Source organism: Neovison vison, chromosome 11, assembly GCF_020171115.1.
Source record: "Neovison vison isolate M4711 chromosome 11, ASM_NN_V1, whole genome shotgun sequence".
NCBI classification, from domain to species: domain Eukaryota; kingdom Metazoa; phylum Chordata; class Mammalia; order Carnivora; family Mustelidae; genus Neogale; species Neogale vison.
The window spans coordinates 139737036-139759536 of record NC_058101.1 but is presented as its reverse complement, the minus strand read 5'-3'; the positions used below and the strand labels follow the sequence as shown (position 1 = coordinate 139759536).

General features: G+C 37.0%; 1 protein-coding gene across 3 annotated transcripts in view; it reads right to left on the bottom strand.

Moving 5' to 3' along the window:
• Positions 1 to 22501, bottom strand: part of CLCN3 (chloride voltage-gated channel 3) — a 99411-nt gene that overhangs the window by 68262 nt on the left and 8648 nt on the right. For all 3 annotated transcript variants that reach the window (XM_044224838.1, XM_044224834.1, XM_044224835.1), the window contains exon 2: positions 18614 to 18789. In XM_044224838.1, coding sequence (XP_044080773.1) covers positions 18614 to 18773 — 160 coding nt within the window. In that variant the 5' untranslated portion in view covers positions 18774 to 18789. The remainder of the gene's footprint in view (positions 1 to 18613; positions 18790 to 22501) is intronic.

Here is a 22501-nt window from a genome sequence, read left to right as displayed (position 1 = left end):
CTATAATTTAAAACCTTCCTACAGGGGTGCCTGGGTGGCTCAGTGGGTTAAGCCTCTGCCTTCAGCCCAGGTCATGATCTCAGGGTCATCAGATGGAGCCCAGAATGGAGCTCTCTGCTCAGCAGGGAGCCTGCTTCACTCCCACTCTTTCTGCCTGTCTCTCTGCCTACTTGTGATCTCTGTCTGTCAAATCAATCAAGCAATCAAATCAATCTTTAAAAAAAAAAAACCCTTCCTACAAAGAAAATTCTAAGCCTGGAGTTTCATTGGCAAATTCTACCAAAATGTAGGAATAAATAATAATGCCAACATTTCATAAACCACTCCAGACTCTAGAAAAAGAAGGCATCATCTACAACTCACTGCATGAGGGGAATATAACCTTGATACTAAAATGAGAACAAAATGACAAACGAAAGCTACCAGCAATCTGTTATAAACAGATGCAAAAGTCCTAAACAAAAGTAAACCAAACCCAGCAGTTTATATACAAGAGAAAAACCTAAAACAATACACTACTACATCAATGATCAAACTGAGTTTATACAAGGAATGCAAGTTGGTTTAAGCATCTGAAAAATCAACTGTTTATTAACAGAAACAAAAATATACATCAAATAATCACCTCAAAAAATGGAAGGAAAATTATAAATGCAACAACCATTCATAATTTTAAATTGTATATTCTTAAATCAACTAGGAATGGATGTAAACCTATTTAATCTGCTAAACGATAACACAAAAATTCATTAACATCACACTTAAATTTCAAGGTGAATACTTAATGGTGAAACCTCAGGATCAGAACAAGACAAAAGACTCCAGCAATCACCATTTGCATTCAACTGTTTACTAGAGGATCTACCCAGTGCAGTTAAACAAGGGGGAAAGGGTAGGGAAAACTATAAAGACCAGGAAGAAACAAAGTGGTCACTATTTGCCAATGACACGACTATATTCTTAAGAGACATCACAAATAGGTCATTTTAATTACAGTTATGCAAGGTTGATGAATTTTTTTTTTGTTGTTGTTGTTAAAGATTTTATTTATTTATTTGACAGAGATCACAAGCAGGTAGAGAGGCAGGCAGAGAGAGTGAGGTGGGAAGCCGACTCCCTGCTGAGCAGAGAGCCCGATGCGGGGCTGGATCCCACGACCTGGGATCATGACCTGAGCCAAAGGCAGAGGCTTTAACCCACTGAACCACCCAGGTGCCCCAAGGTTGATGAATTTTTAAAAAATCAATATTCAGAAGCTGTATTTCAAAAATATGCCAGCAGATAGGATTTTAAATTTAAAACTAAAAATAGTATTAAATACCAACAGCATTACAAAAATTACCTAGGAATGAGTGCAACAAATAATGAAGACAAAGGTCACTAGGAAGGACTAAAACTTTATTGGAAGATATTCAAAAAGACTCAAGTAGGGGCGCCTGGGAGGCTCAGTGGGTTAAAGGCTCTGCCTTCGGCTCAGGTCATGATCCCAGGGTCCTGGGATAGAGCCCCATGTCAGGCTCTTTGCTCGGCAGGGAGCCTGCTTCCTTCTCTCTCTGCCTGCCTCTCTGCCTGCTTGTGATCTTTGTTTGTCAAATAAATAAATAAAATCTTTAAAAAAAAAAAAAAGATTCAATATGTAGAAGAGAATACCATGTTCAAAAATTAGATTTAAAGTGAACTAGAGACTCAATTAAATGCCAATCAAAAACCTGAAAGAAGACTTTACCTCTGTTCTGACCTTAGTGTGCACTTTCTAACTGATGAAGTTCATCTTTCCAGCTGAGGCAAAAGACCCAATGCGCAAAAGCATCCTGTAATGGAAACAAAAACTACCCTGACACCAGTAAGACCCCACATTTTTTACACGAAGACAATGATCAACGTGACTGACCTTTGCAACCAATGTTGCATGTACCCATCAACCTTTGTCCCACATTCCCCTTACATAAACCTAGAAATACTTTCTGCACTTTGGAGACAGTCTTTGAAACGTTAGTCCACTATCTTCCTGGCACTGGCCTCACAGAAATAAACTCCTTTATTGTTCCACCATCACCTGTCTCACTGCCTTCCAATTTTGTCAGCAGTGAGTGGCCAAACGTGGTCTATTTGGGAACCCTGGAGCCAGGTAGGTGCTCTTGCATCCTTGGACCCTAGTTAAAAACCCAGCAGGCTTTTTTTATGACAAATTATACTCAAATTTACATAGAAATAAAAAGGCCCAAGAATAATCAAGACAGTCTTAAAGGGAGAGGACTTGCTTTACCAGATACTGAGAGTGTTTTAATCACAGAAACATTATAAACAGAATGCTTCTGGCATACAGCTAAAATAAATAAATAAACCAATCACACACAATAAAGAGTCAAGAAATAGATCCTCCTATATATGAGTCTTGGTGTATAGCAGAGGCTGCACTACAGAAGAATGAAGAAAAAAATGATTTTCTTAGTATTTAGCATTAGGACAACGGGCTATCCATACGGGAAAAAGCTAAATACACTTAATCCATTCACCTACACATACATACATACACATACACATACACACACATACACATACTTATACATACACCACTCAGGTAATTATAGACCTAAAGGTAAATATAGTTCTACATTAAAAGGCAAATACAGCTCTTACAAAATAATATAGCAAAATATATTCATATATTCATGATCTCAGCAATAGCCATAAAGCAAAAGATTAATACAGAGGACCACGTTACAAGTAAGAATATTTGTTCATAATTCGTCCATTAGGAGAATGCTACAGACAGTTTATATCCCACCAAATTTTTATGTTGAAAGTTAGTCCCCCATATGATGGTATTTGGAGGTGGGAACTTTGGGAAATGGTCATGAGGGTGGTCAGGAATGGGATTAGTGCCCTTACAAAGAGACTCCAGAGAGTTACCTCAAGGACACACAAAAAGACTGCAGACTATGAACCAGAAGCAACACGTCCTCACCAGACAACGAGTCTACCAGTGTCTTAGACATTCCAGCCTCCAAAACTGTAGAAATAAACTGTGAGCAATACATAAAAATAAAACCAAAAGCCATGCTTGTTGTTTAGGCCAACCAGTCTATAGTATTTTTGTTAAAGCAGCCCAAATGGACAACAGAAAATGAAATAAGACCCATAGAACAGAAAATATTTATAACAATATGACCAACAAAAAACTTGTATATAGAAAATAAAGAATTTTCACAAATATCTCAGATACATCAACAGAAAAATGGGCAAATGACTTAAATAGGTACTTCAAAAAAAATTTTTTTAAATAGCCAACGAGCATGAAAAAATGCTCACTCTCCTTGGTGACCAAGGAAATGTAAATGAAAACCACAATCTGAATCTACTATTTAGCCAACAGATGGACAAAATTAAAAGTGTGATAAAATTAAGAGCTTGGTGAATGTGGAGCAAAGGAAGCTTTCATACATAGCTCACCCAAGTGTAAATGCGAATACCACTATGGAAAATATAACCTATGCTACAATAAATTCACTCCAAATGAATTTACACATATATCCACCAGAGCAAATGCAAAATAATCAAAGTAGCAATGTTTGTAACCACCAAAAACTGCTGATAATTCAAAGATTCATCAATATTAAAAAAGAAACAGGTAATTGGGGAGGGTATGTGCTTTTGGGTAAATTGGAAGGGGTGGTGAACCATGAGAGACTATGGACTCTGAAAAACAATCTGAGGGGTTTGAAGTGGCGGAGGGGTGGGAGGTTGGGGTACCAGGTGGTGGGTATTATAGAGGGCACGGCTTGCATGGAGCACTGGGTGTGGTGAAAAAATAATGAATACTGTTTTTCTGAAAATAAATAAATTGGGAAAAAAAGAAAAAGAAACAGGTAAACTATGCTCTGGTATTCATAAAAAAGAATAATGTAGTCTAGAGCAACATGGCAACAAGCACCTACTGCCTGCAATATAAAAGATTCTTGAGGGGTGGGGTGCCTGGGTGGCTCAGTGGGTTAAAGCCTCTGCCTTCGGCTTGGGTCATGATCCCAGAGTCCTGGGATTGAGCCCCACATCGGGCTCTCTGCTCAGTGGGGAGCCTGCTTCCTCCAATCTCTCTCTCTCTGCCTGCCTCTCCGCCTACTTGTGATCTCTATCAAATAAATAAAATCTTAAAAAAATTAAAAAAATAAAGCTACTAATAAAAAAATTAAAAATAAAGAAAATTAAAGAGATTCTTGAAAATCACACTGCATAAACACAAGCAAGAAATACATACCATATAATTCCTTTTATTTAATAATCTTTAATTTTCCAAAACAGGCAATGCTAAATTATAATTTTAAGGATGTACACTTACATCACCACGCCATAAAGTAAAGCATAAAAAGGTGACTAGACAAAGAGAAAATGGTATTTACCTCTAGGGAAAGGAAAAGGGTTGAGATTGTTAAGGTACACGCAGGAGGCTTCTGAAGTATGGTAATGCTTTCTTTTCTTTTCTTTTTAAGATTTTGTTTACTTATTTGACAGAAAGAGATAGCGAGAGTGGGAATACAAGCAGGGGGAGTGGGAGAGGGACCCTGGGATCATGAACCTAGCCGAAGGCAGATGCTTAACAACTGAGCCACCCAAGCACCCCTCTTCTTTTCCTTTTTAAAGATTCATTCATTCATTCATTCATTTTAGAGAGAGAGAGAGAGAGAGAAGGCATGTGTGCGCACACATGCCCATGAGGGGGAGGAGGGACAGCGGGAGAGAATCAGACTCCCCACTGAGCCAGAGGTAGATTGGATCTCATGGTCCATGAGATCATGACCTGACCTGAAACTGAGTCGGATGCTCAGTCAACTGAGCCACCCAGGAGCCCCAGTGCTTTATTTCCTTAACCTGGTTATACTGCAAAAGTCCCTGCTTTGTTATAACTCATTAAGCTGGATAATTATGCTTTATGCATTTTTCTGGTATATGTTACATTTCACAATTCAAAAGTGTTTTTTTTTTAACTTTTTTTTTGAACTTTATTTTTTCAGTGTTCCAAGATGCATTGTTTACATATCACACCCAGTGCTCCATGCAATATGTGCCCTCCTTAATACCACTGGGTTCATCCAACCCTCACCCACCTCCCCTCCAAAATCCTCAGTTTGTGAGTTAGAAACTTATCCTATCTTTCATTCTATTAACATCTAATATGGATTTATTTTTTTTTCCTGCTTCCCTACCCCAACACTCGAGTTTAATCTTATTTACAGTCTCAATCAGTTACAGAAAACAAGTTTTTAAGTATCTACATTGACTTTTATTTGTTATAAGCACAGCTTCTTCCAAGGAACGTCCCCTAAATGACTATTTAAACAGATCCAAAAACTCCACATGATTTTATGTATTTACTTCAGTATACGATGTTACAGGCTTAGCTCAAAACTCCTGAAAGCTTTCTCAAATAGAATTCTTAACTGGAATCACAACACGAAACATGATTTAACCAGCTATTTTCTTAATTCTTCCAAGAACAGTTCAGAGGTAATGTTCTACATGCACAGGAGAAACGTTAATTTATTACTTCATGACATTATGGTAAGAGAGGTAGAGTACACACACAAAATTATTCATTGACTCAATTTCAGTTAACTTTCTGTGGGCTTTTAAAAAAATAATTTAGGGGCACCTGGGTGGCTCAGTGGGTAAAGCCTCTGCCTTCGGCTCAGGTCGTGGTCCCAGGGTCCTGGGATCGAGCCCCGCATCCGGCTCTCCGCTCAGCAGGGAGCCTGCTTCCCTCTCTCTCTCTGCCTGCCTCTCTGCCTACTTGTGATCTCTGTCAAATAAATAAATAAAATATTTTAAAAAAAGAAACGTTAATTTATTACTTCATGACAGAGAAGAGGGCTTTTAAAAAAATAATTTAGGGGCACCTGGGTGGCTCAGTTGTTAAGCGTCTGCCTTCGGCTCAGATAATGATCCCACAGTCCTGGTATCGAGCCCTGCATCAGGCTGCCTGCTTGGCGGGAAGCCTGCTTCTCCCTCTCCACTCCCCCTGCTTGTGTTTCCTCTCTCACTGTCTCTCTATCAAATAAATAAATAAAATCTTTAAAAATAATAATAAAAAATAAATAATTTGATTTTTTGTAGAGCAATGGTAATAACTGCAGTTAATATTTTAGGTATAAATCATCAGGTTCTATATATTTCAATAAAAACTAGGCTCACTTCTTTCCAGTGACTTTTTAAAAAGATTTATTTACAGAGAAAGAATGCAGATATGTGCATGTATGGGGGGAATGGGCAGAGGGACAGAATCTCAAGCAGACTCCCACTTAGCGCAGAGCCCAATGCTGGGCTTGATCCTGCAACCCTAGCATCATGACATGAGCTGAAACCAAGAGACGGACACTTAACTGACTGAACCACCCAGATGTCCCTCCAGTGACCTTTATGATGATAGTATTTGACTGGCTTTGACTGCCTTTCCACTGGTATTTTAGGCTATTTTTATCAAGGTGTCACTTTATAATACCAAGTTCTTTTCCTTTGTTCATTAGTAACATCTTCAATGACAGCACTTCATAAACTTAGTATGGGTTAGTTTTCCCTAAATGCGTTACCTCGCTCTTACACAAACACACAAATTAGGGAAGTCCCTCACTCCACACGTATTAGGTAGGTGAAATAGGTTGCTCTGACTGAAGTGACCTGGAGATGCAGGTGCAGAAAATGTTTACAAGACAATTGGCAACAGAATATAAAGAGTGTCAAATTTATTAAGAACATAACACTGCTTAGAATAAGAATCACATGAACCTTAGAATTATTTATTTCTAAAAATAATTCTGAGTAGACCATTTGAAAGAGTTACGACCTTTTCCCAACATTGAGACATTAAATGGTAGTGGTAGTATTTTATTATCTTAAAGAATTTCTAAAAACCCCTTTACCGAAAAGATTCATGATATAACCATCTCGTGCTTTTTAAAGGCTTGGGACGCCTGGGTGGCTCAGTTGGTTGGACGACTGCCTTCGGCTCAGGGCGTGATCCCGGAGTCCCGGGATCGAGTCCCACATCAGGCTCCCAGCTCCATGGGGAGTCTGCTTCGCTCTCTGACCTTCTCCTCGCTCATGCTCTCTCTCACTGTCTCTCTCTCTCAAATAAATAAATAAATAAATAAAATCTTTAAAGGCTTAATAGTTTAATGTTGCCAAATTCAAAATTTTTTAAAGATTTTATTTATCTATTTATCCTAGGGGACTGGGGAGCAGAGAGAGAACAGGCTCCACACTGAGCCTGATGTGGGGCTCTATCTCAGAACCCTAAGAACACGAGCTGAGCCGAAATTAAGAGTTGGATGCCTACTAAATCACCCAGGTGCCCCAACAAATTTAGATTGGAGCCAAGTGCCTCATTATTAGAACAATGCCATCAATGTTATCTGTACATGTCAGATAAAACATTAAGACTAAAATGAACCTGTCACCTACTAAAGACAACATACACAAATGTAACCTTTAAAACTCTGAGCAAAGTCAGATCATCAAAATACATTTCTGGGATTTCTGGGGAGTTCTACCACAACTTTATACTAAGTAATTTTTTTTTTGCCTATAAAGCCAAATGTAAGGACACTATATTTACTAAAAAAATTACTCCTGGATTACTTTATTAATGTTTTCTACCTGCAATTGCTATCAAAGAGCTTCATTATTCTTATTCATAGAAAGTAACCAACTCTATCTTAGCAGCATTCAGGCTTTTTACCTTAGCAGCAATTCAACCACCAACCACCAACCAGCATGGTGTCTGGCCCAAAAGGAGCCTAATAATTATTTACAGAACGGAATATGCATAGAACTGAGTCTTGAGTAAAATAACAGAATTATCAGTTATCAATGTTTAGCAGGATTATGAAAAACTTTCATTTACTAACTTGTATTTTTATCATTCATGTTTCCTACAATAAACACAATTTTGCTTTTATTATTTAAGAAGTTAGGGGCACCTGGGTGGCTCAGTTAGTTAAATGACTGCCTTTGGCTCAGGTCATGATCCTAGAGTCCCAGGATCAAGGCCAGCATCTGGCTCCCTGCTCGGTGGGGAGTCTGCTTCTCCCTCTGACCCTCTCCCCTCTCATGCTCTCTCTCTCTCTCAAATAAATAAATAATATGTTTTTAAAAAATAAAATAAAAAGCTAACTCTTCCCAACTCATTTTTTAAAATTAACTTTATTATGAACTAATTTTAGATCTGCAGAAAGTTGCAAAGACAGTACAAAGAGGTCCCAAATACCTCCCACTCAGTTTCTTTAACTGTTATTATCTTTTATTCCCATAGTACATTTGTCTAAACTAAGAAACTGGCAATGGTACATAATTATTAAGTAAACTCCAGACCTTATCTTTTTTACCAGTTTTTATACTCATATCCTCTTCCTATTCCAGGTTTCAATCCAAGATACCACAATGTATTTTAACATGTCTCCCTAAACTCCTCTGGCCTACGACAACTTCTCAGTCTTTCTTGATTTTTCATGACCTTGACTGGTAAAGTATCCTGCAAAATGTCCCCCCCCCAGTGGAGATTTGTCTATTGTTTCTCTTGGGGTTAGAGTGGAATTATGGGTCTTTGAAAAGAATTATCACAAAGGTAAAGTGCCCGTCCTGTCACATCATAGGAGTATGTAATATCCACAGGATATCACTGGTGATATTAACCTCCCTTACTTGGTTACAGTAGTGTTTGCCACGCTTCTCCACTGCAAAGTTACTATTTTCTCCTTCTTTTCCTACTTTATTCTTTGGAAGTAAGTCACTAAGTCTATCACACCCTTAAGGGAAAGGAGGTAGGAAGTAAGCTCCTCCTCCATGAGGAAGGAATATTTACATAAATTATTTGGAATTCTTCTACAAGGGAGACCTGTCTCTTTTCCTCCATTTATTAATTCATTCAACCATTTATATCAATGTCTATCACTTACATCATATATACATGCTCATTTATATTTATTTTATACTTTGGTTATAATCTAATTGTGCACTATTTATTTGGTTGCTCAAATTTTTCCAGTTTTGGCTATTTGGAGCTCTTTCAGGTTAATTCCTGTGTTCATTGGACAATCCCTCACCCTTTTGTGTTTGTTTTTTTGTTCTGTTTTGTTTTGACACTTCCTTACTTCTGGTACTACACATAATCTGGGCTCATCTTGTATATTCCTTGCTCAGTTCTAGAATCAGCATCTCTCCAGGGCAATCCATTATTAAGTCCTGGAGTTAACCATTTAAGATTTTTGTGAACCCAGGATAATCTATCTGAAGGTCAACATGTAACCTCAAAGCAGCACAAGTGTGGGCACCTGGGTGGCTCAGTGAGTTAAGCCGCTGCCTTCGGCTCAGGTCATGATCTCAGGGTCCTGGGATCGAGTCCCACATAGGGCTCTCTGCTCAGCGGGGAGCTTGCTTCCTCCTCTCTCTCTCTCTCTCTCTCTCTGCCTACTTGTGATCTCTCTCTGTCAAATAAATAATAAAATCTTTTTAAAAAAATGTTTAAAAAAAAAAAAGCTGCACAAGTGTAAATAAGTTTAAACTTTGAGTACCCAAGCTAAAATTGCCACAAATGACCCTCAAACATAATAGCAACACTTCCACCCTTTATTATATTCTTTTGTTTCCAAAAACCGAGTGGAATTGGGTGGGTAGAATAGATATTTTGCATTTATTTTTCAGATAAGAAAACTGAGAAATAGAAGTGATGACAATGAGTAATGTCAGGGAGCCAGATATTGATATTGATAGAGCCAATATCTTCCATCCTTTGCCTTCTTCCTCTCAGACAACACCATCACCATGGTGGGACCCTTAGCAATACAGCTGTAACAATATGGGTATACTCATAGCTCCTGCTACTCCACTGAATATCCTAGGCTTCTTAGGTGCCCAGTTAAATCAAAACTTTTCTCTATATAGCCATATTAGTTCAACAAATGAAAAGGAAAAAATACTCCTAAAAATCCTAAAAGATGATTGGCAAATATGGTAAAATATATTTTTTTTATAAAACAGCAACCTTTCAATGAGCTTCTGCTGTGTGCACGCCAATATATCATGCATTTTAAGAAGGGAGGATAATGGCGGTTCACAGACCTGTACCCCTGGGGATAAAAATATATTATATGTTTATTAAAAATTTAAATAAATAAATAAATAAGAAGGGAGGATAAAATAAACAGCATATGTGGCTGCCTGTGATATACTAATATCCTGTTCTCACAAAGTCTAGAAATAAGGAAAATGAGATTGCTCATCAAGAGTTAAAATATGTAATCAATACATAATGGATCAGCTCTAAAACCACGTAGGCAGAAAAATAAACAACATACAAGCCAACAAGATTTACTGGGATAATTATACTGAAAGAGAGTACAGCTTAATCTAGGAGGAGGGCAGGCTATAAAGAAAAAGGCAAGTAAGGAAAGTCAAGAAAGCAAACACAGTAAAAGCAATACAATTAACTAGATAGGAACGGCCCCTAGCACAAACCTGGAAAGTCTGGTAAGGCTTTCCAGAGGAAGTGAGGTCTAACATGAGAAGCAAAGTACAAGCAATAATTGGTATATGGGCAAAGGAAACATGTTCAAAGACCTGGAGATACAACAGCCTGGCATATGCCCAAACCCTAACACTGACAAGGCCCAGACCAAGAATACAAAGGAAGACTCATTTGCCATGTGATTAAATATTTAAAAGTTATCAAGCAAGTCAACAAACTATTAAAGAAATATATTCTATCCTCCTATGTTGAAAATACACCTTATAATGACTTACAAGTTTCAGCCCAGTTTTATAGATGTGTAGCCAAGCTAGTGACAATTTGGAAAACATTGCAAGGCATGAAGATTAAAAGCAGCCAAATTCCAATACCAAGAGAAAAATCATTATTTTGGTGTATTTCTCTCCAAAGTTGTGTGTACATATATATATATATATATATAATATTTTAAGAGAAATGATAACACATTATAAAGATTTTGCCCTTTAAATATAATAAGCCTTTCCACTCTTATGGCCTACAATACAAGTCACTCTATTCGGTTACCCAATGTGCATTCTGTGGCTGGCTTATCTTGAAACAGAACTTTCAACGTGGGGCCAAGTGTGTTCTACAGACCCCTGAAGACCCCCAACATCCTTTTCAGGGGACTGATAAGGCTGAAACTTTTCATAATAATACATGTATTATTATTTAAATGATATATATAATCAGTTTCCTACTGCTAATGTAACAAATTAACACAAACTTTGTGGGTTTTGGTTTTTTTTTTTTTTTTTTAATTTATTTATGTATCAGAGAGAGAGAGGGCGAGAGAGCAAGCACAGGCAGACAGAGTGGCAGGCAGAGGCAGAGGGAGAAGCAGGCTCCCTGCAGAGCAAGGAGCCCGATGCGGGACTCGATCCCAGGACGCTGGGATCATGACCTGAGCCGAAGGCAGCTGCTTAACCAACTGAGCCACCCAGGCGTCCCAAACTTTGTGGTTTAAAACAATACAAATTTATTCTCTTGCAGTTCTGGAAGTCAGAAGTCTAAAATCAAGATGACTGCTGGGCTACACTGCTTCTGGAGGCATTAGTATACAGTACATTTATGATATTCTGGCAAGATTCACAGATGTATTTTAGAGTATTTTGTATAGATGGATTCTATAGAAGGTTTCAGAAGTCACCAGTGTATGCGTGTATTTGTTTTTAATTTATTTTTATTTATTTATTTATTTATTTATTTATTTTTTGCTGAAGGTTTGCTATACATAACATAGCAGTGATTTTAGAATTATCTTTTGGAGTTATAATAGTTATTTTTTTATTTCAGCCAGTTTTCTTTAGGAAACTGAAGAGCCTAACAAAGCCTAAGACTGAATAGAAGCCACTAGAAGGCCTCGTAACAAAAAGTGGAGGTTAGGTATCCTTTGTGAAAATATTTTACATCTGCCAGAAGATAGAGTCCAATATATCCAACAGGAAAGGAACATAGAAGAAAACAGAAACAGCTAGAGTCCTTACCATTAATTAGTTACCGTGCTAAAGATTCTACATATATTATTCACATAATAAAGTCTCAACACACACTTAATTCTCAGAGCAATCATTTAAAGAGTACTCCTACTCTTTAAAAAGGAAAAAAAAAACCAAGGCATAGGGAGGCTAAGTGACTTGCAGAGGTAGTAACTGGCAGAGCCAGGATGTAAATACAGGTCTACAACTTAAAAGCCACTAAACATAACAGATCTTCATTCAACACATATGCCAAAACACTATCAGTACATTCCAGTGATCAACTCCTTTATTTTTCTGGTATAGTAAAAAGATACAGAGTCATGAAAGTATATTTAATACCCGACTGCTTATCCAACTATCCACTTAAATGCTGCCCAGATATTAAGCAGACACAGAAACAAGCTCTTCCCTCTGACATCTGCATCTGCCCTAGTACATGAGGGTAGATCTGAGACCACTTCTTCTAGGATGTTCCCCTTCCAATCGCTGTTAACAGAACCCTATCAGCTATGCTGAAAGAAAGGATATCACTACCTTACAAAAGAACATTCACCGTCTCACAACATAATACATTTTCCTACTGCTGGGACTTCATGTATTAGCTCCCCTTCTAGAACACTCTTTGCAATTCTAAAGGGTTATCAAAATAATATCCTTTTTCTTTGAAGTATAACATCTAAAATATGTACCACCCAATTTAACACTTACATAGTTAACTGTCAACTGCTGTTCCACATCTCGTACTTCAACTAAACTAACTTTCAAGAACCGAATCTGTATGGAAAACACAAATGGCTGCTTACTCTACATTACTCCAATTTCTTCCTTGCTAACAGAATTTTAACTTTGTTTGGCTGGTATTGTGCCTAATTCCAAGGAACAAATTATGATTGTTCTAACCAGTCAGTAACCCCACTCCTCTTTGTCAGTGATCAGTCTAGGTATGGGCATGTGATCCAATTCTAGCCAGTGATATAAGAAATCTACTGATACAGTTCTAGGAAAAGTATCTTCTCTGGTAAGAAAAAGAGCAACAAAAAATCCTTTTTTATACCCTTGCCCATTCCTTCCTAACTGGTACTCTCTCCAATTGAAAACCAAATAAAGACATCATCAATAGTTGATGGCAGCGTGGAAAGACGGAAACACTTAGGTCCTCCTAGGGGTTTTTACTTCCTTGAGTTAATTCTGTATCTGTATATAAAGAGTTAATTCTGTATCTGTAAATAAAGAGCCAAGAAGCTACTCAAACACAGAAAAATGGGTACACTATTAAATATCACCTGATTTTCCAAATTATAGATATAAGTGCTTATCTGGTTTATAACTTTATAACTAAAATTAGGAAAAAACACATTAGTAATGAAGACAGCAAATGACTAATAAGAGCAAAATACTGCATTTTCTTTCTGTATTTTTTTTTAATCAAAAAATATCCAGAACTGCCAGGGAACATACTAGGCACTAAGAACTTAAAGTGGCAAGATTCTGAAGAAAAAAATGGAGCAGGTAAACAACAGTCTCAGCAACTTTTTGCCCTTGAGCCTTTTCCTGATTTATAAGTATAGAGACTGAGAACCCTAGCAGAAAGTGAAAGTGGGGAGCTTTTGGCAATCTTACGGGGTCAAGGAGACAGGATCTGAAGTTCAGAATCACCAATGTGGACTTGAATGGTCCAATATCCTGGAGAAATGAGATAGACAAATCATTCTATGATACTTTTCCCCCTAAAAATATTTATGGTTCCTAAATTTCATGAGCAAGAGGCCAAGAAATTAAGCAGAAAGTGGTTAAGAGGCTAAACTGATAAGGAAAGCTATCAGTAGTCTCAAAATGTAAGGAGATAAAAACTAAATTTCAGCACCCAAAAAAGAGAAGGAGTCTAAGTAAACACACAAGCTTTCTACTAAAATCCTCAAGTCTATGCCCTACAAATAAAGTAAGTCAAAATATAGACCATCTAGAAAGTCTGAAACTGTAAGGCAAATTCTCTTGATCTTTAATGGGATCAATGTAATTTGCTTCTACACAACCTGTCTACCAAGAAAAAAATTAAACACACTACAGGTGAAGGTATCATCATCCAGAGCATCTTTAATTTTTTGTATACAATATCCAGCATCCAATGAAAAATTTAAAAGCATACATGAAGTCTAGGTCAAAAGACTAGAAAAACAAGAGATAAAAATAGGCAACACATAAAGACCCAGAGGTCCACGTAGAATATTCAGGTATGGACTTTAAACAAGTAATCAATAGGGGCACCTGTGTGGCTCAGTGGCTCTGCCTTTGGCTCAGGTCATGATCTCAGGGTTCTGGGATCGAGCCCTGCATCGGGCTCTCTGCTCAGCAGGGAGCCTGCTTCCTCCCTCTCTCTCTACCTGCCTCTCTGCCTACTTGTGATCTCTGTCTGTCAAATAAATAAATAAAATTAAAAAAAAAAACAAGTAATCAATATGTTTAAAAAAAAAAACAGAATTTCTACCAGAGTATAGCAATTTATAGGAAATTAATCAAATCGAAATGTGATGGCTGAAAAATAACTGAAATTCAAAAGTTGATAGAAAACAATGAGATACCACTACATACATATTGTAACAACTAAAATCCAAACTACTGACAATACCAAATGTGACATGTACGTGGAGCAATAGGAACATTCTCATTCACTGTTGGTGGGAATGCAAATGGTTCAACCACTTTAAAAGACTATTTCGCAGTTTCTTATAAAACTAAACATACTCTTACCATATGATCCAGCTATTACATTCCTTGGTATTTACCCAAATGAGTTAAAATATCCAAATGAAAAGGAAAAAAAAAAAGATTAAAAAAACAAAAACAAAGTGCCTAAGAGGAGTGCCTAAGAAACACAAGGATCTCAGAGAGAAAAGATCTAACACATGTAACTGGAGTCCTAAAAGGAGATGGCAGAAAGAAAGGCAGAAACAAGACTTGAGGATTCACTGCTCAAAATTATCCAAAGATTTAAAAAAAAAAAAAAAAGGAAAAATAAAAATCAAGTCACAATTCAAGAGGCTCTAATAACCCCAGACAGGATAAATACAAAGAAAACCACACTTAGGCAGCCCTGGTTACGTTTCTCAAAACCAAACCCAAAACAAAGAAAAAACTCTTAAAAGCAGCAAAAAGGGAAAAAATTAGACCAATAGCTGACTTCTCAACAGAAATAATGGAAGGCAAATGACACAAGAATTTATCTTTAAAGTGTTCAAAGAAAATGACTATAGGGGAATCCTCAGTGGCTCAGCCCACTGAACATCTGCCTTTGGTCATGATCCCAGAGTCCTTACTTAGCAGGAAGCCTCTTTCTTCCTCTCCCTCTATCCCTCCCCTTCTCATGCTCCTGCTCTCTCTCTCTTGCATGCACACAAGCTCTCTCACTCTCTCAAATAAATAAAATTATTAAAAAATTTTAAAAAAAGAAATAAAATGACTACGGGGATGCCTAGATGGCTCAGTTGGTTAACCATCTGCCTTCAGCTCAGGTCATGATCCCAGGGTACTGGGATCAAGCCCCACAGTGGGCTTCCTACTCCCCAGGAGCCTACTTTTCCTTCTGCCTGCTGCTGCCCCTTCCTATTTCATATGCTCTCTCTGTGTGTCAAATAAATAAAATCAGAAAAGAACTATAAATCTGGAAATATATAACTGCAAATATATCCTACAAAAATAAAGGGGAAACAAAAACTTTCACAAACACTGACTGAACTTAGTGTTAATAGTAATGAAAGGAAATCCTAATGAGAGTTGTTCAGGCAGAAAGATAACTAATCCAGACCGAAACATGAAAATGCAATACAGAATGAAGAGCAACAGAAAAAGTAAAGACTAAATCTAAATAGACACTAACAGGGTGCTAAATCTAAACGGGTGCAGCTAAATCTAAATAGACACTAACAGGGTGCCTGGGTGCCTCAGTCCATACAGCATCTGCCTTTGGCTCAGGTTACCATCCCAAGGTCCTGGGATGAGGCCCTACAGTACTCCCTGCTCAGTGGGGAGTCTGTTTCTCCCTCTCCCTCTGTCCCTCCCGCTGCTTGTGTGCACGTGGTCTCTCTCTCTCTCTCTCATAAAATCTTGAATAAATAAATAGTCACTGACACAAAACAATAATGTCTTGTGAAATATAAAATATATGCAAAATTAAAACAGACAACAACAATAGCACAAAAAGTGGGAGGGGGGATAAAATGAAGTAAAATATCCTAAGGTCCTTGCATTCTACATAGAGTGGTAAAAGTACTAATTTTATAGAACTAAAAAGTCAAGAGTGCATGTTATAATTTCTAGAGTAATGCACCAAACAAAATACAAGACATTGTGTAACTAACAAAGTACTGAGAAGAAAAGAAATAGAGAAAAAGAAGGGCCATGACAAACAGGAAACAAAAACAACAGATTTGAGCTCAACTGTATCGGTGATTACATTAAATGTAAATGGACTACATTACATGGTCTACAGGACAATAAAAGACCAAAGTGAAAAACAAAACTTAATATATATGCTGGCATAAAGAAATAAAAATATTTCAACATAACAGAGTAGAAAGTCCAGAATAAATCTACAGAAATATATCCACTTGATAGATGATAAAGATGTCACCGCAGTACACAGGAGAATGGAAGGTCTTTTCAATAAATAGTGCTGGATAAGCTAGTTATCCATATGGGAAAAAAATGAATCTAAATCTTTAACTTATATCACATATAAAAATTAGTGGCAAGGTAGATGATAAATCTAAATGTGAAAGGCACAAAAAATAAAACTTCCAGAAGAAAATCAGCTAATTCCTTCATGACCTTGAGGTATGGAAAGAGATCTTAAACAGAACACAAAAAGACAAAAATAAAGGAAAAGATGAACTGGATTTTATCAGAATTGATGGCATCTTCATCAAAAGATTACATTAAGAAAGTGAAAAGGCATGCCAGAGCAAGAAAAGACATCTGCAATACATACATCTGATAAAGCACTCTTAATAAGAATGCATAAAGAACTCATAAAATAGGCAATAAGACTAAAGAGGCAATCTAAAAATCCAATAAACATGCAAAAGAGGTATTTAAACTCCTAAGTCTTCAGACAAATGTAAAATAAACCCGAAATGTGAGAATACTGCACCCACACTAGAATAGCCAAAATTTTTAAAACTAAAAATATCAAGTATTAGTGAAGATGGGGAGGAACTAGAACTCTCACACACACCTGGTATAATGAACATGCTATAACTACTTTGAAACTATCTTTGACAGGAGCTAGTACTACTGAGATCCACATTCCCTATCACCTAAGAATTCCATTCCAGGGTATAAACCCCCCAGATTTGAATAATATTATGTGTGCTAAAATACACATACGTGAAAATTCATAATAACAGCATTATTAGTGACCAAAATCTGAAAGGAAAAAAAAACTAAATATCCGCCAACAATATATGATGAATAGAACAGAAAAACAGCAGCATATTTACACAATGAGATACTACATGGCAATGAAAATAATTACTGCTATACTCAGCAACATAGATGAATCTCAAAACATAAATGAACCAGACACAATAGAGTATAAATAGTATAATTCCATTTATATAACGTTTAAATACCAATAGAAGTCAAAATAATAGTCACCTTTGAAATTGGAAGGGAAACAAGGGAGAATTCTGAAGGAACAGGTAATGTTTTATTTTTCGATTGAGGGATAAAAATAACCATATGTTCACTTTGTATAATTTCTACACATAAGATCTGCTGATTGTTATGATGGCTAATTTTATATGTCAACTTCATTGAGCAAAGGGATGCCCAGATAACTGGTAAAACATTATTTATAGGTATGTTTGTGAGGGTCTTTCCAGAAGAGATTAGTATTTGACTCAGTAGACTTAAAAAAGGTGACCTAACCAATGGCAAGTAAGCATCATCCAATCAGTTGAGAATCTCAATAGAACAAAAGGGAGAGGAAAGGTGAAACAGCTCTTTGCTGGATGAAACATCTATCTTCTGCCTTCAGACATCAGTACTTCTAGATCTGCAGCTTTGAAACTTACACCACTGGCTACCTTGGTTCTCAGGTCCCTGGGTTTAGACTAAAACTATATCACCAGCTTTCCTGGGCTTTCAATTCACAGATGACAGATTGTAGGCTTCAGCCTCTACAATCAGGTGAGGCAATCTTTCATCAGAAATCTCTTTCTGGATATCTCTATGTATATGCTATTAGGTTCTATTTCTCTGAGGATCCCAATTATAGTTGTATACATCTCCATACTATGTTACACTTAAATTTTTAAGCTTACCCATATACAAGGTTTTCTTTTTCTCTCTCCCTCTTTTTTTTTTTTTATAAGGTTTTCTTTTGAGCTAATGAAAATGTTTTGGAACTGGATAAAAGTGGTAGTTGCACAACAGGAATGTGCTAAATGCCACTGAACTGAACACCTTAAAATGGTTGTTTATGTTATATGAATCAACTCAATTAAAAAATAAAAAGGTACCCAAAAAATCAACTGCAACAATGTATAATTTATTAGACATTAATTGCCAAAAATATTAAAAGCTGTAATGCCAAACTTACCAACTGCTGTGTCACCATCTAACAAATTGTCATCTTCAGAAGTCTGAAAGTCCATAATAACACCTGCTCCATCTAAAAGCTCCTCATCACTACTTGCACTTGTTATACTGTTGTAGCTGTTTCTATAGTATCCTCTATGGAACAGCTGCTCAGACTCCATTTAGCTGTCTGATTATCTGAAAAAAGAAGAAAAAAATGGTTTTAACATTTTCCCAATATCTAATGAAAACCACCTACCTTAACAGGACAAAAAGAAACTTCTGATTTCTATATTTAAAAAAATATTAAGGTCATTCACTGTAACAACAACTAACAGCTAACTCTATGTCTTTTGGGATGATTTAATAATTCCATTCTCACTATGCAGCTACAAAAAGGAATGGATTTCTCTGGGAAGTGGCATAAAACAATCTGCAAGATCAACTGTTTAGTTAAAAAAGTACAGAGAAGGGCACCTGGGTGGCTCAGTTCGTTAAGCATCTGCCTTCAGCTCAGGTCATGATCTCAGGGTCTGGGGATCAAGCCCTGCATCAGGCTCCCAACTCAGCTAGTAGTCTCCCTCTGCCCATCCCCCTTTTCCTCTGCCTCTCCCCCTGCTCTCTGTCTGAAATAAATAAAATCTTTAAATAAATATTTTTTAAAATGTAAAAGTACAAAGAAGTGGGATACCTGGGAGGTTCAGTCAATTAAGTGTGCAACTCATGATTCTGGCTAAGGTCATGATCTCATGGATCATGAGACTGAGCAGGTATTGGGCTCCACACACAGCAGGGAAGTCTTCTTGGGATTCTCTCTCCCTCTCCCTATGCCCCCCTCCCCACTTGCATGACCTCGAGCATGCACATGCATGCTCTCTGTTTCTAATAATAAATCTTTTTTTTTTTTAAGTATAAATTGTTTAAGATATACTACAATATATGTGAGGGTTTCTTATCCAAAAAAGGCAGGGGAGTCGGGGAGAGGAGAGGAAGAAATATAGTGTATAACTGTTTGTGTACATACAGACTATCTCTGGAGTGATTTCCAAGAAAGTTGCCTACAGGAGAAAGGAAAAAATGACTGAAGTACCAGGTCCAAAAGGGAGACTCTTTTGTCCCTTTTGAGTATTTTGCCAGATGGAAGTACTAATTTTAAAATGCTGTAAATTTTTTAGTATTAATTTCATTCTCCTTTCATTATTATAAAATTTAAATCTTCAGAGTCCATTGTCAAGTATCAGCCATAGAAAATATAATAAGCAATAATTTTCATTTTTTTCAAAGCAATAATACCAAAAATGCTTGTTTTCATTGTTCTTACTCTCTAAAAACAATATGACTCCTAAATAGTTTGATTTTTTTAAATATACCTTATCTGCTCAACATCTAAATGAGAGTTCAAGATATTAGCAATAGCCTTGAAAGGTTCATGTGTGGGACTTGAAAGATACAGTTAGAAAAGCAGTCAAACCAGTAAGCCTTGTAAAACAAGAATATGTCATAATAACTACCTATGAAAATAAAAGGTAATGGCACTAAACATACTCCAATTCTAGTGCTGAATTCTACACTGAGGATTTGAAGTGTTTTAAGACAATCTCTTGTCCTTAGTAAACCATCCTTCTGCACAGGGAAAAATAACCTCAAAGAGCTACAACAATTAAAAATTATTTGTAAAGATTTTATACTTCTTTTTAGAAAAAAAAAATATTGCCCAAAACTATTTTTAACAGATTTATTATTATAAATTTCTTAACTTAAAGACTACTTTAGAGAAGGTGAAGTTTTGAATACTCCTCAAGAGCATGTTTCTATTCACAGCATCTGGCACATAATATACAAATAGCAAATGTCAAAACGTCCAATTGTTAATCAGTCAATAAGGTAAAAAAGAGAAATGTATTCAATTTTCAATAAACAAATGCTCTCTACAACAATATTAATCTGGTCATGGGAGAATAACCAAAAACCAGCACATAGATTACAAAGAAAAACTTAGCTGCTTTGCATTACTGCATCATTAATGTTCTAGGGTTACCTCTACCAAAGGCAGCCTATTATAACTTACCGATATATTTGTCAGAACATGATTAAAGCAAGAGTTTTATGTTTAAGGTAAATGTTAAAACAGAATAGTATGAAAACAACTGCTCATGCTAAGAACTTTGCAGTGTCCATAGAGGCAATCAAATTAAATATTGTGGCTCTTGAGTTAATACCCAAAAGCCTTTTAAAAAATAAGCATGAATAGGGGCACCCGGATGGCTCAGTCAGCAAGCATCTACCTTTGGCTCAAGTCATGATCCCAGGGTCCGGGAATCAAACCCCACATCGAGGCTGCTTCTCCCTCTCCTCTGACTGCCACTCCCATTGTTTGTGTTCTCTCTCTCTGTGTCAAATAAAATCTTTTAAAAAAATAAGCATGAATAATTCCAAGAATCCTTTTAATTTTGATGTATCAAAGCAACATATGTTAAGATTTTGGAAAAAATACAAGGATTCTATTCTTCACTTCTTTACCTCATGATCAGACTAGAAGGGCTTTAAGACATGTGATAACACACATCAATAAACATTAGTTGGAGGCTACAATTTTTTCATCACTAAAAAATCTCTCTAAAATAATTACAAATGTCTGTGTACTGGGACCTCAAACAGCAAGTTCCAAGATATCTCTTCCATTTATTCTTAAAAGTGCCTCAAAAACCATTAGTGATAACTGACAACTTAATTCTTTCAAAATGTTTTTAAAACTTAATTTCGGGGTGCTTGGGTAGCTCAGTGGGTGAAGCATGGGGCGCCTATTCCGGTTCAAGTCATGACTGCAGGGTTGTGAGACTGAGTTGGGCAAGGAGCCTCCTTAAAATTCTCTGCCTGCCCCTCCCCACCCCCAACCCCCCCTCTCACTCTCTCCACTCTGGGGAAAAAAAACAAACAAACTTAATTTCACCAATATCTCTGAGACATCTATCCCCCACACCTTTATAATAAAAGCAACCAACTCTGTTCCAAAAGTCTATTAAACTCGGGGCTGGATGGGTTATTTCTACAAATTTGATAATTAAAAAAAAAAAACTATTCTTACAAACCTAGGAACCCACAGAGCTGTACACCAATCACTGTCAGTAGCCTTGGAACATGGCTAGTCCAAACTGAGATGTGCTCAAAGGTAAAATGCCTACCAGATTTCTAAGGCTTAATGCAAAAAAAGAATGTCAAATATTCTGCTAATAATTTTTATGTTGATTCCATGTTGAAATAATACTTCAGATACTTTGAGTTACATGACTTAAAATTAGTCAGTTTTCTCTTTACCTTTTTAATACGGCTTAAAAAATGAAATTACATGTGGCTCACATGTGCAGCACAAATACTTGTACTGAACAGCACTGCTCCATGATATCCAAAATTCTATGGGAGCATAAAGGAAATGCACAGAAGAACTCTAGATACCAGTAATAATTCTTTTTAAGTTCTAAACTCAATTCCCAGGCTTGCTCACAGAAATTGATTTAAACCATAATATTGCAGCTGAAATTATGCATATTAAAAATACTGAAGAGCGCCTGGGTGGCTCAGTGGGTTAAGCAACTGCTCACGTCTTGATTTCAGGGTCCTGGGATCGAGTTCTGCATCGGGGGGGGTGTCCCTGCTCAGCGGGGAGTTTGCTTCACCCTCTGACCCTCCCCTCTCATGCTCTCTCTCTCTCAAATATATAAATAAAATCTTAAAAAAAAATATTGAAGGGGCGCCTGGGTGGCCCAGTGGGGTAACCTCTACCTTCAGCTCAGGTCATGATCCCAGGGTCCTGGGACTGAGCCCCACATCAGGCTCTCTGCTCAGCGGGGAGCCTGCTTCTCCCTCTCTCTCTCTGCCTGCCTCCCTGCCTACTTGTGATCTCTCTCTCTGT